Below are 14486 nucleotides of genomic sequence, written 5' to 3'. Positions count from 1 at the left end.
CTCGTGTAAACCCTGCTCTGTTTGAAAATGAAAACAAAGCCACAAATGATATTTAAATATCCTCAGGGAATTGCCTCCATCAGATTGACCCGTGTGGCATTTTCTTGATTTCTGACTGATGGGAGTAGAGCCCAGGCAGCTGTGGGTGTTATTGCTGGCCTGGTGGTTCTGGGTTGTAGAAGATAACTAACCGAAAGCAAGTCAGAGACCATATAAGTACTGTTCCTTCGTGGTCTTTGCTTCAATTCCTGGCTCTAGTTCCTGCTCTAAATTCCCTCAGTGATAAGATATTACTCAAAAGCAATGGTTCTCAACCTTTCTAATGCTTTGATCCTTTAATACAGTTGTTCCATTTGTGGTGACCTCCAAGTATAAAATAATTTTGTTGCTACTTCATCACTCAGCAAAAGCCAAATAAACCCTTTCCTTTCCCAAGTGTGTGGGTCATGGTGTTTATTAAAGCACTGAAAAGCCAAGCAGAACAGGATGTGCCTTCCTGCCGTGCTGTGCTGTGCCTAGCTGTGCAGTACAGTGAGGTGTGGGGTGAAGCTGCAGGGTGTGTGTGTATGTGCTTGCATGTGTGTCTGTGTGTGTGTGTGTGTGTGTGTGCGTGTGTGTGTTTCTGAGATTTTTTAACATTGGCTAATGCAGGACTACCCCATGTTTTCCATTCAGAGCTGAAAAGAAAAGTGGATGAGTTTTCAGAAAGTGTTTCAATTACAAAACAAAAATTAAGAAAACAAAAACAAACAAACAAACAAAAAAAGGTGGCCTTAGACAGTTTAACCTTGTTTTCTTACAATTTTTAAATGTTTCTTCAAACTAACTTGACTTTTGACTAAACACTGAGCAACAAAGAATTTGAAGCAGGTTATTTTTGCCCGAAAGCTTTAAAAGTGAGTGGATCTCGGGCTGACTAGATTTCCTCACAGGCAAGTTGAATGCATTAATCGATGGGTATGCCTGAGCAAGGGATACTCCCGCCTCGATTCAGATTTCTCACAAAGAACTCCCTAAAGCAAAGCCAAGATTCTCTGAAGTAAAACCACACGAAGACATTCTACCACACAGGAACACTGTAATCAAGGTCTTCAAAGTTCAGATCAGAGAATGTGAAATAAAAACCTTCATCTTGAAAAAAATATAAAGGCTGATGCAAATACACCCAGAGCAGGAAGTTACAAAATACAATTAATGTTAATATATGTTTTGGCCTTTGCTTTTGTTAAGTATGAGCAATATTATTCCTGAATCTAGCTGTTAGAATAAACGGCTTGCAAATTATATGCTGAGATGACAAAATAACCAGCTTAATACTGCAGATTCCTAAGAGTTTTATTTTAAACAAATTAATCTTCGATCTTTATAAAAATATGATGTATGTCACAATATATTTTTGAGGCCTCTTGTATATGAAGACACAATTTTTTTTCCTTTTATGCGATTTAAGGTGTGGGAAGACATGTTGATGTGTAGCTGAAACAACATACAGAGTGGCAATTGAAATAATCTTTTGAGATAATACTTCTCTTGTTTCCTTCATGAGGTTACCGGATAAATACTTACATTTTTAACTTATCTAAGGTCACATAGGTTATAGTTGATTCTTGGTTTCAAAATCTAAGTTTGTAAAATTTTCACATAAAGCCATAAACCACCCTAGTTATTATTATAGACTTCTCAAGGTTATAAAGAAGAAACCTATGGCTGCAGTAGAACACTCATGTCAGAAGCAAGCCCACCTTCGCCCCTAATGTGCTCAGCTCCCGTCCCTAACTCCGCAGCACAATTTCATATGCGGGCCTGAAATGCTAGGAGTTACAAGTTATCAACAACAACAAAAAAAGAGTGACTTTCTTTTTTTAGAATCGTATATATATATTTTTAAGAAAAGGATCAGCATCTTTGAGAGTATATAATATACACTCATATAAAATTACATGGATAAATATGTAGGAAGAAATCTAAATGGAATACAATTAGTTTGTGTCACTTAGAATGGGGTAGGGAGGCATCATTAATAGAGACCCCAAGATATCAAGATGTGTCTTCTCGAACATTAAAGCTGGATTTAGACTGAACCAGGCTGCTGTTTTCTCCTCCTCCTCCACCTTCCCTTCCCCCTCTTCCTCCTCTTCCTCCTTCTTTAATCTGTGATAGAGAATGAGGCCATAACTGATTTTTCTTGTAAAGATACCTTTCCTTCTGGCAGCACAGGTCACACTTTTCATACCATAGATGTAATTTCTATTCCCCTTATAGGTCAAATCTGTAATTATACCTGTTGTATGATAAAAAAAAAAAAAATCTCTACATTTAGCCTAGACAGTTCTCACATGTGTTTCCAGGTGGTCATTGATTCAGATAACTTTGTTCTCACATTTATTCTCTCCAGTTTGTCTTTTAGTCAGTTCTACACTACAACAGCCAGAGATGTATCCATCTTTACTCTGTCAGGGAATTAATTCATTTTTATTATGCCCTAGATTCCTGTCAGCGCATATCATAGTTGAGCTTACTTTATAAAGTTTTTATAGAAATTTAAATAGTCAATGTAATTAACTTCTGACATACTTAGAAATATTAATAATATTTTTCTTTGGACAACATGTTCTTAATTTATCCATTTCTTCATAGTTTGAGCTAATGTTTTTAGAAACAAGGACAATATTGAATTGTTGTTGATTGATCGTGGAGATGAGAAGGCTCCTGCACATATCGGCAGCAAACATTCTCTACTGTAACAGGCAATTGAAATGTTTAATAAAGAAGATATACTTTTATTTTGCTTAAGATAATTTGACCAGAGGTTATAGAGTTATAGAATTGTTATTAATTAAAGAAATAGAAATCAGCAATTTTTTCCTAAATTTTTTCCTGCGTTTACTTGTTTTATTTTGCCAAGCATTGATTTATTATTATATATGTTTTCTTTTTTTCAATGAAAGTATATTTTGTTCACTGAATGATTTGTGTTATAAATTATAAATCTTGTAATTTTATTCCTCTTAATTGGTGAAGTCCTACCTAAGTCTAGGAAGCTGTCCTCTTCATTTCACACAAGTTGTAGCTGAAAAAGCTACTTAGCAAATGACTTTTGCACAGTCAGTAGTTTTGGGGAAACTATTAGATGAGAATACTTACATTTAACTAGGAGCTCTTCGTTCATCTAAACAAATGTGTAGATTTTAAGTTCTCACTGTCAGCTATTACTCATTTCTCTTACTTTTGCAGAGTTGAAAATTACAGATGTTTCTCATCACTACAAGTTTCAACACAAAAGTAACATGGTCTAAGATCATTGACAGTCAAAAATCGATAAGAGCTGTAGAAAAGAAAACAAAACCAATTTTTATCTAATCTTTGAAAAAAAAAGTACAATATTCTTCTAATTGTCCATATGTTTTTAAAATTATGATTTACATTTCCTTAATTAATGTTGTGGTCATGTCTAGGGTGCTGGAGGGAAAAGTGCTATTTTACACTGTTCTTTGCAGCTCTTTCTTCTAATTGTTCAACAAAGCCAATGAAATAAAAGAATGCCCCTCACTAGGATATTTGTAGTGGGAATATTGGAAATATAAGAAACAAATATGTGCTAATTTATATCTTAATGCCATCAAAATATAATATTATAAGCCTTACAATTGCAAACAATCAAGGAATAGCTTTGCTGTCAGAAGAATTAGTTCAAAATTAATTTAATAACAACTAATTTTTTTCTTAACCATGGGGAAAGCTCTATGTGATCCAATTTTATGTACCATGAAAAACTGAGGTTAATTATTCATTAAACTGTACTATTATATCAATACCTTTCATAATTAAATAATATATTTCACATTATGTACACCTTCAATATTAATCTCTTTGTTTCTTTTAATTCTTTACCTTTTAGGCATTAGCTATGGGAATGATGACAGAATACTATCATTATATATTTACCACTCTGGTAAGTAATTTATTAAAACCTAAAAATAATACTGTGGATTTTATTATGACTCTTAAAAAGGGTGGAAAATATGTTTTTGAGTGAAATGTACTATAATGAAGAACATGTTTCTACTTGTACTTTATATTATTTTGATAGAACCTGGATACCTAGGCAGAACTAATAACTCTTGGGAAGAAGCTGATGGTTTTGAAATAATATTAATTCAAATATCAGCAAAAATATGGTATATCTGTTTTATGGGACTTCAGAGACTTTCAGAACATAATGGATTTGAAAATTAGCTTGCTAAAAATGTATTCAGCAAATACGATGTCTTATACTCTTATCTCTCCTCATTTTTGTTTTGTTGTTGTTTATTGACTAGTATTGTGTTCATGTTTATGATTTTGAAAGTTAGGCTTCCAAAATGTTCTCTCAGTCAATTAAACTGTTTATGCTTAATTTAACTTTCTAGGTTAACAGCTCTAATTTGCATCCAGAAAATTGCAAATTACCTTCATAGTTTGTCTTCAAATACATATGACATTTTTATTATACATGAAAATCTGTCTTTACTTTTTTATGAATGATACTTACCTTACCTTCTTTCTGTTCTTTCTTTCCCTACTTTGTTTTTTCCCTTCTTCTCACTTTCTTCCCTCCCTCTTTCCCTTCCTTCCTTCATTTTGTCCTATTGAGATGTAGCCAGGATGGCTTTGAACTTGCAATGTTATCTATGTCTCATGAGTGCTGGATTATATGAGTGTATCACGAGGCAATGCTTAACTTGTATTTTTTTTATCCATACAGTTAAGAGGTCTTCTTTCTCTTGTGAAGTAGATTTCTATCTTTATTATTAATCCTTTCTTTCCCGTTTTTAATTTTCAGCCTCTATCCCATTTTCCTTTAGATTGCCATATTTTTAATGATCAATTATCACCTTTGCCTCAATAAAGACTAAATGCATGTGTATATTATTCATAATTATTATAGACCAATTCTAAATATTCTGACATTACTATAAATTCAAATCATTTAAATATTAATTTATTACTCTCCAAATCAGTTACTCTTTGATTTCATTTAAAACTTTAAATATTATTCTTAGATCATCCATCAAAGTCTACTTAATTTTTCTCAACAATTTATATAGAAGCATTTTTTTTTCCATTTTGTTGATGAACAGTCCAGTCAGTATTATTGCTATGTGTTTGAAATGTTAAACTTACTTTTCTTGGTTTGAGGGTCATTATTAAAATCCAGTAGTTCTCAATAGATTTTGAGATGACAATGATTTATCCAGGCAGAATTCTTTACACAGCAAGTATTATGTTACATCAAACACCCTTGCTAAGAAACTTGGTAGTAGGAAGAAGATGGACAGGTTATTTTTTTATCACACAGTTCTAGACAATGCTATTTAAACTCGATTCAACATCACTGAAGAATTTTTGAGAAAAAACTAAGGTCTCATAGTTAAGAAAATAATAAAATAATTATTTTGAGAAAGTTATAACAAACTACTTCTACACTTCTCTACTTTAATTCTTTTTATATTAATTACAGTTTATTCACTTTGTATCCCAGCTGTAGCCCCTTCCCTCGCCCCCTCCCAATCCATCCCTCCATCATCTCCTTCTATGCCCTTCTCCAAATCCACTAATAGGGGAGGTCCTCCTCCCCTTCCCTCTGACCCTAGCCTATCAGGTCTCACCAGGACTGACTGCATTGTCTTCCTCTGTGTCCTGATAAATCTGTTCCACCCTCAGGGTGAGGTGATAAAGAGCCGGCCATGAGTTCATGTCAGAGAAAGTCCCTGTTCCCCTTAGTAGGGCACCCACTTGGATACTGAACTGTCATGGGCTACATCTGAGCAGTTCTGTTATTTCCATGAATGGTCTTTGGTTGGAATATCAGTCTCAGAAAAGACCTCTATGCCCCGATTTTTTTTTTTTTTTTTTTTTTTTTTTTTTTTTGGTTCTGTTGCTCTCATTATGGAGCTCCTATCCCTTTCAGGTCTTTCTATCTCCCCCTTCTTTGCCAAGATTCCCTGCACTCTGCCCAAATTCTGGTTATGAGCCTCAGCATCTGCTTTGATACCCTGCTGGGTAGAGTTTTACAGAGGCCTTCTGTGGTAGGCTGCTGTCCAGTTTCCTGTTTTCTTCCTCTTCCAATGTCCATCCCGTTTGCCTTTCTGAGTGAGCATTGATCATCTTACCCAGGGTCCTCCTTCTTGCCTAGCTTCTTCAGGTGTACAGATTTTAGTATGTTTATCCTATATTATATGTTTAATATACACTTATAAGTGAGTATATACAGTTTGTGTCTTTCTGCTTCTGGAATACCTCACTCAGGATGATCTTTTCTAGTTCTCACCATTTGCCTGCAAATTTCATAATTTCCTTGTTTTTAATTGCTGGGTAGTGTTCCACTGTGTAAATGTGCCAGAATTTGTATATCAGTTCCTCAGTTGAAGGACAACTTGGTTGTTCCAGGTTCTGGCTATTACAAATAAAGCTGATACAAACATGGTTGAGCAAATGTCTTATTATGTACTTGAGCCTCTTTTGGATATATGCTTAGGAGTGGTATAGCTAGATCTTGAGGAAGCACTATCCTTAATTATCAGAGAAAGCACCAGATTGATTTCCAGAGTGGTTGTATAAATTCACATTTCCACTAGCAATAGAGGAAGGTTCCCCTTTCTCCACGACCTCTCCAGCATGTGTCATCCCTTGGGTTTTTGATCTTAGTCATTCTGATGGGTGTAAGGTGAAATCTCAGGGTCGTTTTGATTTGCGTCTACCTGATGACTAAGGATGTTCACCATTTCTTTAAGTGTTTCTTTGTCATTCTATGTTCCTCTACAGAGAATTCTCTGTTTAACTCTTTAACCCATTTTTTAATTGGATTACTTGCTTTGTTGCTTTTTAACTTCTTGAGTTCTTTATGTATTCTGGATATTAACTCTCTGTTAGATATAGGGTGGGTGAAGATCCTACCCAGTCTGTAAGCTGTCATTTTGTTCTGATGACAGTGTCCTTTGCTTTATGGAACCTTTTAAGTTTCATGAAGTCCCATTTATTTATGGTTAATCTTAGAGCCTGTGCTGTTGGTGTTCTGTCAGGAAATTGTCTCCTGTGCCAATGAGTTCTAGGCTTTTCCCCACTTTTTTTTAAATTTTTTTAACTTTTATTAATTACACTTTATTCATTTTGTATCCTCCCCATAAGCCCCTTCCTCCTCCCCTCTCGGTCCCACCCTCCCCTCCCTTTCTTCATGCATACCCCTCCCCAAGTCCACTGATAGGGGAGGTCCTCCTCTCCTTCTTTCTGATCTTAGTCTATCAGTTCTCATCAGAAGTGGCTGCATTGTCAGGGTTCTAGGTTATCTCCATGAATAGTCCTTGGTAGGAGTATGAGTCTCTGGGAAGTTCCCTGTGTTCAAATTTTCTTGTTCTGTTGCTCTCCTTGTGGAGTTCCTGTCCTCTCCAGCTCTTACTACTTCCCACTTCTTACATAAAATTCCATTCACTCTGCCTGTCAGTTGGCCATCAGGCTCAGCATCTGCTTTGACAATCTACACAGCAGAAGCTTTCAGAGGCCTTCTGTGGCAGGTTCTGAGGTTATTTCCTGTTTTCTTCTTCTGGCTTTCAGAGGCCCACTTTTTCTTTTAACAGATTTAGTGTGTCTGGTTTTATGTTGAAGTCTTTGATCCACTTAGACTTCACTTTGTCCAGGTGATACATAAGGATCTATTTGCCTTTTTCTACTTGCAGACATTCAGTTAGGCCACACCTTTTGTTGAAGATGCTTTCTTTTTTCCATTGAATGGTTTTGCCTTCTTTGTCAAGCATCAAGTATCAGTATATGTGTGGGTTTATTTCTGGGTGTTCTATTCGACTCCATTAATCGACAATTCTTTTTCTATGCCAGTACCATGCAGTTTTTATTACTGTTGCTCTACAGTACAGCTTGAGATCAAGGATGGAGATACCTTCAGATCATCTGTTGCTGTACAGGATCACAGGATCATTTTGGCAATTCTGTTTTTTTTTTTTGTTTTGTTTTGTTTTTTTTCTATATGAAGTTGAGAATTGTTCTTTCACAGTCTGTAAAGAATTGTGTTGGTATTTTGATGGGAATTGCATTGAATCTGTAGATTGCTTTTGGCAGGATGGTCATTTTCACTATGTTAATCCTACTGATTCATGAGCACAGGTGATCTTTCCATCTTTTGATATCTTCTTCAATTTCTTTCTTCAAATACTTGAAAGTGTTTGTTTGTTTGTTTGTTTGTTTTCAAACAGGTCTTTCACTTGCTTGGTTATAGTCACACCAAAGTACTGCTATACTTTCCATTGATAGGCATAAAATACAATAGAAAGCACTTGACATTGTTCTGAGTTGTGTTCTTCTGTACTGTAGGATAATCTTTAAAATTATAGTATTCAATTCATATAAACTAATGCAAAGAGATGAGATATATTTCATTCAAGATGCAAATAAATAATATATGCCAACATATACCAAGAAGGAAAAATAGTTAAATTGATAAGGAAAATTGAAGTTAAAAACAAGCAACAGAACCAAAAAATCTGGGCACAGAGGTCTTTTCTGAGACTGAGACTCCAACTAAGGAGCATTCATGGAGATAACCTAGAACCTTTGCTCAGATGTAGCTCAATAGCATTATCCAAGTGGTTCCCTAGTAGGGGAATAGGGACTGTCTCTGACATAAATTCAGTGGCTGACTCTTTGATCACCTCTTCATAAGGGAAGAGCAGCCTTACCAGACCACAGAGGAAGGCAATACAGCCAGTCCTGATGAGATCGGATAGGCTATGGTCAGATGGAAGGGAAGGAGGACCCCCCTCTCAGTTGACTTGGAGAGGGGCATGGGAGGATATACGGTAGGGAGGGTGAGACTGGGAAGGAATGGGGGGGATTCAGCTGGGATACAAATTGAATAAAGTGTAATTAATATTAAAAAATAAAAATTTTAATTACAGCCATATTTCATAAACGCAATTTTCCAAGTAAACGCAATTAGAAAAGCAAAAGTAAACCAGACAAAACAAAACTAGAATGTGACTAAATAGTAAGAGGTAGGGTAAAGACAAAAATATGCATGCTTAAAACATAAGGCCAAACTAGAAAGATTATAGAAACACTAAATGTATGTTTCAGAAAGACCTATTTTTTGTTGCTTAACTTATAATGTAAACAATATACATGTTCATTGCAAAACTAACTCATTTGCTTTGTAAAATCATAAGGTTATTTCATTTGTAAGACTTGGAATCACTGCTGTAAGTATCATAAGGAATATAAAAAGTGATGATTTCAGTACTGTAAACTTGTTAATTCAGTCTGCGTTTGGTGACACAAGACAATTTCTGTTTCAGGACCTCTTTGCTCTTGATGTGGAGCCCTACAGATACAGTGGCGTAAATATGACAGGGTTCAGAATACTAAATACAGAGAATACCCAAGTCTCGTCCATCATTGAAAAGTGGTCTATGGAACGGTTGCAGGCACCTCCAAAACCTGACTCAGGTTTGCTGGATGGATTCATGACGGTATGAACAACATCTTAACAATCACATTCTGTGTTTCTAAGCACTATTGCATGAATCGTTAAATCTCCTGGGTGCAAACAGCATCTTGATGTTTTGACAGAAAAGATATGATATCGGAGGTACTATTGCAAATAATTCTATTAGTTTTACATGTCACCGGTCTATGTGTGCTGGGACTTGGGAGAATGATCTGATAAATGAGGTGGACTGAAGTCTTCTAAAATTGCTAAATATACTCAGTGTTCTAGACAATTTATACTCTGAAGGTTAAGGGAGGTCTCATGAGTAAAGTTCTCATGAGTTCAAGTGGTATACAATCACAAGGACAAGCCACATGTGGCAAAAAGCATTTTTTTTATAGAGACACAGAAAGGATAGTTTAATCGTTAAATTGAATGATGAAAACAAGCAATAATGAGTAATCTGAGGTAAACTCATTCCTATATACTATCCCTGGGAGGTGCACAAAAACAGATTCCAAGAACAATTCTGTGTTTTGAAGAAACAGGTTACAAGATTCTTGTCTTGTTTCTTGGAGTTTCCTTATAAGAATTCAGAATTTTCCTCATACGACGCCATTACTGAACCGTGTTCTGACTTCTTCCCCCTTTTAATTTTTTAATATACTATCCAGAGTGGTTTTGATTTAAGATGTTGTATATACATCTAATTGTCATTTGATGCATATGTATATAAGCACCAAATTATAAACACATTCAATAATATTAGAACAGTGAAAACATCATATGTTATATACTCTGACAGCAAGACCAGAGGTCTAAGCCATGTCCATTACTGTTAAATATATTATTATATTGATCACAGAAATCTAGAGAGAAGCTCAAAAAAAAGACCCATATGTTTATTAATTCTATTATTTTGTAGAAAGTAAATACATATTTATCTCTAATAGATATGCAAGTATTATGATGTCCTATGAAAATGTTAGTGATTCAAGTCCCAAGGAAATATTAAACACAGTCTCTTCTTCAGATGGATGCTTGAGACTATTATGGTCCAAAAGTCATTAGTAAAGTAACTTCTTTCTTGGTGCAATCGGGTCTTAACTTGGTCCTGGTGGGAAGACTTGACTTCTCATATTGTCAACATCTCCTTTTGCCTTTAGCTGTAAGTTTGTTATCATTCTTGTGACTCCCACTGTCTCCTTGCCTTCTGACGTTGTCTTTGGTGGCACAGGGCTGGAGGAGGCAAAGAGGAATCCATAATAGTTCAGTGGGGCCATTTGCAATGACAGATGCTTAAACCCCACAGGGCTATCTAAAGGTAGTTCAGAATGATCTGTAGAGAAATGTTTTTGAGCTCTAGAACATATATCACTTTGAGGCATTTTTGAAAATTAAGAATAAAAAAGGGAAAACACAAGAAGATCCCTTGGTGCTTCCTCTTTCTTATTTTTAAAATCATTGCTGTTTTAACATTTTATGACTCTTTTTCAGTTATTCTCTAGTCTTGAGAATTATATAATACTGTGATATACAGTGCACATCATATTATTATTCTATTCTTTACTGAAGTTTTAAAATTTTTACTACTTTAGGCTGGTCCATTGTCCAATTTTATAGAAGTAGGCACTCCCGTAACGGCAAAAGTCTGTATAAGAGAAGAGTACACTGCAAAAGCATTCTACGAGGATTGAGGTACCGCTCAAATAAATTTAGGAACACTTATGAATGCAAACATGCATAGAGGGCATATGAGGCACAACACCACAGTTAGTAACATCCATTTGCCATAATTTATTAGTGTATTTACCTCTGGGATCAACTCCAGCTATGTGATGATGACAGTGTAAGGGAGCACAGATGTGACATTCCTGTGTGAGTTTTCACTTTTATCCAAGCAGGATATGGTATCATACACACATTCTGCTAGCATTATTGTATAGATGTTGATGTTCCTATTCTGGAGAAATAAAAACAGCCAGGTTAATATATCAGCTATATTATTTCCTTCTGCAATAAAACTTGGAAGGTTAGAATGTGCAATGTTCTGAGTAATAAACATAGAATGTATGTGCATTTTAAGCAGATGTGGTAGTTCCTATAGTAATGAGAGCATAAGAGAATGCAAAAACAACAAACAAAACAAAAGCAGTCTCTGTGGCTGGAAATAATTCTACAATATAAGCAGAATCTGAAACAATGCGGTAAGGATTTTGGAATTAACCATAATAAATGAATCAAAACAGCCAGTTCTCGCAGGACTGAAGAAAAAGAAGAATTGATAGATTGATAAATATCTGGACCATGAGTCTCTCCTATACCTGTAGATGAGCCGTCAATAAAATAAGTACTGTTTTTGGAATGGGAGAAGACTGGACAACTTTTGAAATCACAAATCCAGTTCATATGAGAAAATCCCATAGCTTACTAGCTTGATGATGATTTCCAATCCTTGCATAATAATCTGAAAATGAAATTAGAAAATCTGCAGTGTTGCAAATCTATTAAAAAACTGTTGTTAGTTAAGGGTAATATAGAACATTAAGGGTCAGATTCCTATAATTGTTGACATCCATCGGGTTTTCCCCTGATTTACCTATTGAGCAAGTAGAGAAAGATCCGGTGTAAAGTAACTTTTATTTGCCAGATTCAGTGGTGACCTCACTCCATCTGTCCTGGAAGCTTTTAGCCCCTTTACAATCTAATCTAGGCCTAGAATGTTTTCAGCATCTGAGATTTACTGCGGAATAAGCTTTCCCTTTCTAGCTCTTTCTGAATTTTGGCTGGCTGATTCAATTCAGCTGTTCTGGCTCAAACTCCTCTCAAAGGTGACTGATTCAAACTGGCTTCTCTCATTTTCTTACTGAATTGCTCTGCTTGGCCTCAAACTAACTCTAGTAATCTGTTCTAATTTCCTTCTCATTCTCTGACTATTTCTGTCTGCACCTGTGTCTGTTCTGTGTACAACCTGTCTCTGTATAACTGTCCTGGTAAAAACTGTCTCTCAGATTCACAAACTGAACTGCCACCAACGGAACTGCCATGAACACAACCTCACTCTGCTACCTCTCAATCAACTCCCAACTCAACTGACCGACTCATCTCAACTTTACTGTACTGTCTTCTCTATTGAACTTTCTACTATCTATGTTTAACCCTACTCCTTTCTCTACTGTACTGCCTTCTCTGCTGAACTCTCTTCTGTACTCTATTGTCTTCCTACTTTCTCTCTCTATTGTTCCCTATCTACTGTCTCAACCCTACAATACTGCTCTTAAGTAGCTTCTCTTTCCTGTCCTCTTGAGAGCTGAGTTTATCTTATTTCTGACTCCTTCTGTCAAATCTCCATTGTTTCTGCCTCTCAATTAAGATATCACTACCAAACTTCTTTGTTTCCTTCTGCAAATTAACATAATCTGCATTGTTTGGAATTAAAGGTGTGTGCTAAGGGTGTGTCTGCATTCAAGCCAAAGGGATCAAAGGTGTGCTGAATTAGAATTTCTCTACAGTAAGTAGTTAATGTTTTATGGTTCTTATGGTGTAAAGGAATTCATTCCAAAGGTTTATCCTCTGTGCTATGACACCCTCAGAAGAAAATTTGGTGGGAAAAATAAGTGCAATGGAAGTGAAGGATCCATGTGATATGCAAATCCCTCATTTAGCCTGGATTCAAATAGGTTTAGTCCTTACTTTGCCTCTCAAGATAATATGCAAGGACTATATAACACTGTATCTCCTTCTAGATTTTTAAATAGATTGGATAGTGCATAATTCAGTATTCCTAAAGCAGGGCCTAGCCAGTTAATATTTCATAGTAATTTCTGAATATTGTTAAGTGTTTTTAAATTGTCTTGTTGAATGGAGATTGTATGTGTGTGTTTGTGTGTGAATTAATTGTTGTAGTAATTAGTCCCAAGTATTGCAGTTTCTGACCTTTGTATGTTTCCAGGTGCAAAACCCTTTTTCTGTAGCATATCTTGATTCATGTCATGTATGGACTGTAGCACTTCCTATTTGGAAGTGGCTAACAATATTATCCACATAATGAATAACATAAGCCTAAAGGAAGGCCTACCTCACATGCTCTAAAACCTTTCTCTCGTAGTATTGCCACATAGTAAGAAAGTTTTTCATGCCTAACGTAGTATCAGTACTGATATTCATGATTTAGTAAGGGAATGGAAAAGGTAAAATGTACTTACTTTATCATCAGGGTGAATATATATAGTATAAAAGCAATCTTTTAAATCCAAAACTATTTTTCACTTTTTAATTTTTTATGATTTATTCACTTTATATCATAATTGTAGTCCCCTCAATTGTCCCCTCCTTATCCCACTCTCCCTCTCTCTTCTCCCTTCACTCCCCCTCACTTAGACCACAGAAAGGGGGAGCCCTCCCCCCTTCTACCATCTGACTCTAGACTATCAAGTCTCATCAGGACTGCCTGGATCCTTTTCCTCTGTGGCCTGCAAAGGCCACCCCACCAGGGAGAAGTGATCAAGCTGCAGGTAATAGAGTCCAAGTCAGAGACAGTCCCTGATCCCCTTACTAAGGCTCCCACATGGACACTGAACTGCCTATTCGACTGACTACCTTTGAGCAGAGGGTCTAGGTCCTCTTCATGCATGGTCCTTGGTTAGTGTTTCTCTACAGGCACCACTGTGCCCAGATTTCTTGGCTTTGTTGGTCTCCTTGTGGAGCTCCTGTCCTTTCTGAGTCCTTTTTTTACCTCCACTTTTCCATAAGACTTCCTGCACTCTGCCCAAGTTTGGCTGTGACTCTCAGCATCTGCTTCAATCCCCTGCTAGGTAGAGTCTTTCAGAGGACGTCTATGGCCAACTTTCCTCCTGTTCCTTCTCTTCAACCAGTTCAGTTGCCTACTCTGTTTGCTCTTCTGAATGAGAATTAAGCATCTTCCTTAGAGTCCTCCTTGTTATTTAGGTCTGTGGATTTCCCAGCTTTACCACTCCTGGGCATATACCTGAAAGATGCTCCACCATACAAC

The 14486-nt window shown here is 36.2% G+C and overlaps 1 protein-coding gene across 7 annotated transcripts in view; it reads left to right on the top strand.

The window, feature by feature from the left end:
• Grik2 (glutamate ionotropic receptor kainate type subunit 2) overlaps nt 1-14486 on the top strand; it is a 657687-nt gene that overhangs the window by 260113 nt on the left and 383088 nt on the right. For all 7 annotated transcript variants that reach the window (XM_060373546.1, XM_060373542.1, XM_060373543.1 and 4 more), the window contains 2 exons: nt 3899-3952; nt 9342-9515. In XM_060373546.1, the coding sequence (XP_060229529.1) occupies nt 3899-3952; nt 9342-9515 (228 nt within the window). The remainder of the gene's footprint in view (nt 1-3898; nt 3953-9341; nt 9516-14486) is intronic.

The sequence above is a fragment of the Meriones unguiculatus genome, chromosome 20 (genome assembly GCF_030254825.1).
Source record: "Meriones unguiculatus strain TT.TT164.6M chromosome 20, Bangor_MerUng_6.1, whole genome shotgun sequence".
In the NCBI taxonomy this organism is placed as follows: Eukaryota; Metazoa; Chordata; class Mammalia; order Rodentia; family Muridae; genus Meriones; species Meriones unguiculatus.
The sequence above is the reverse complement of the archived record's forward strand: the minus strand, read 5'-3'. Positions and strand labels throughout refer to the sequence as shown.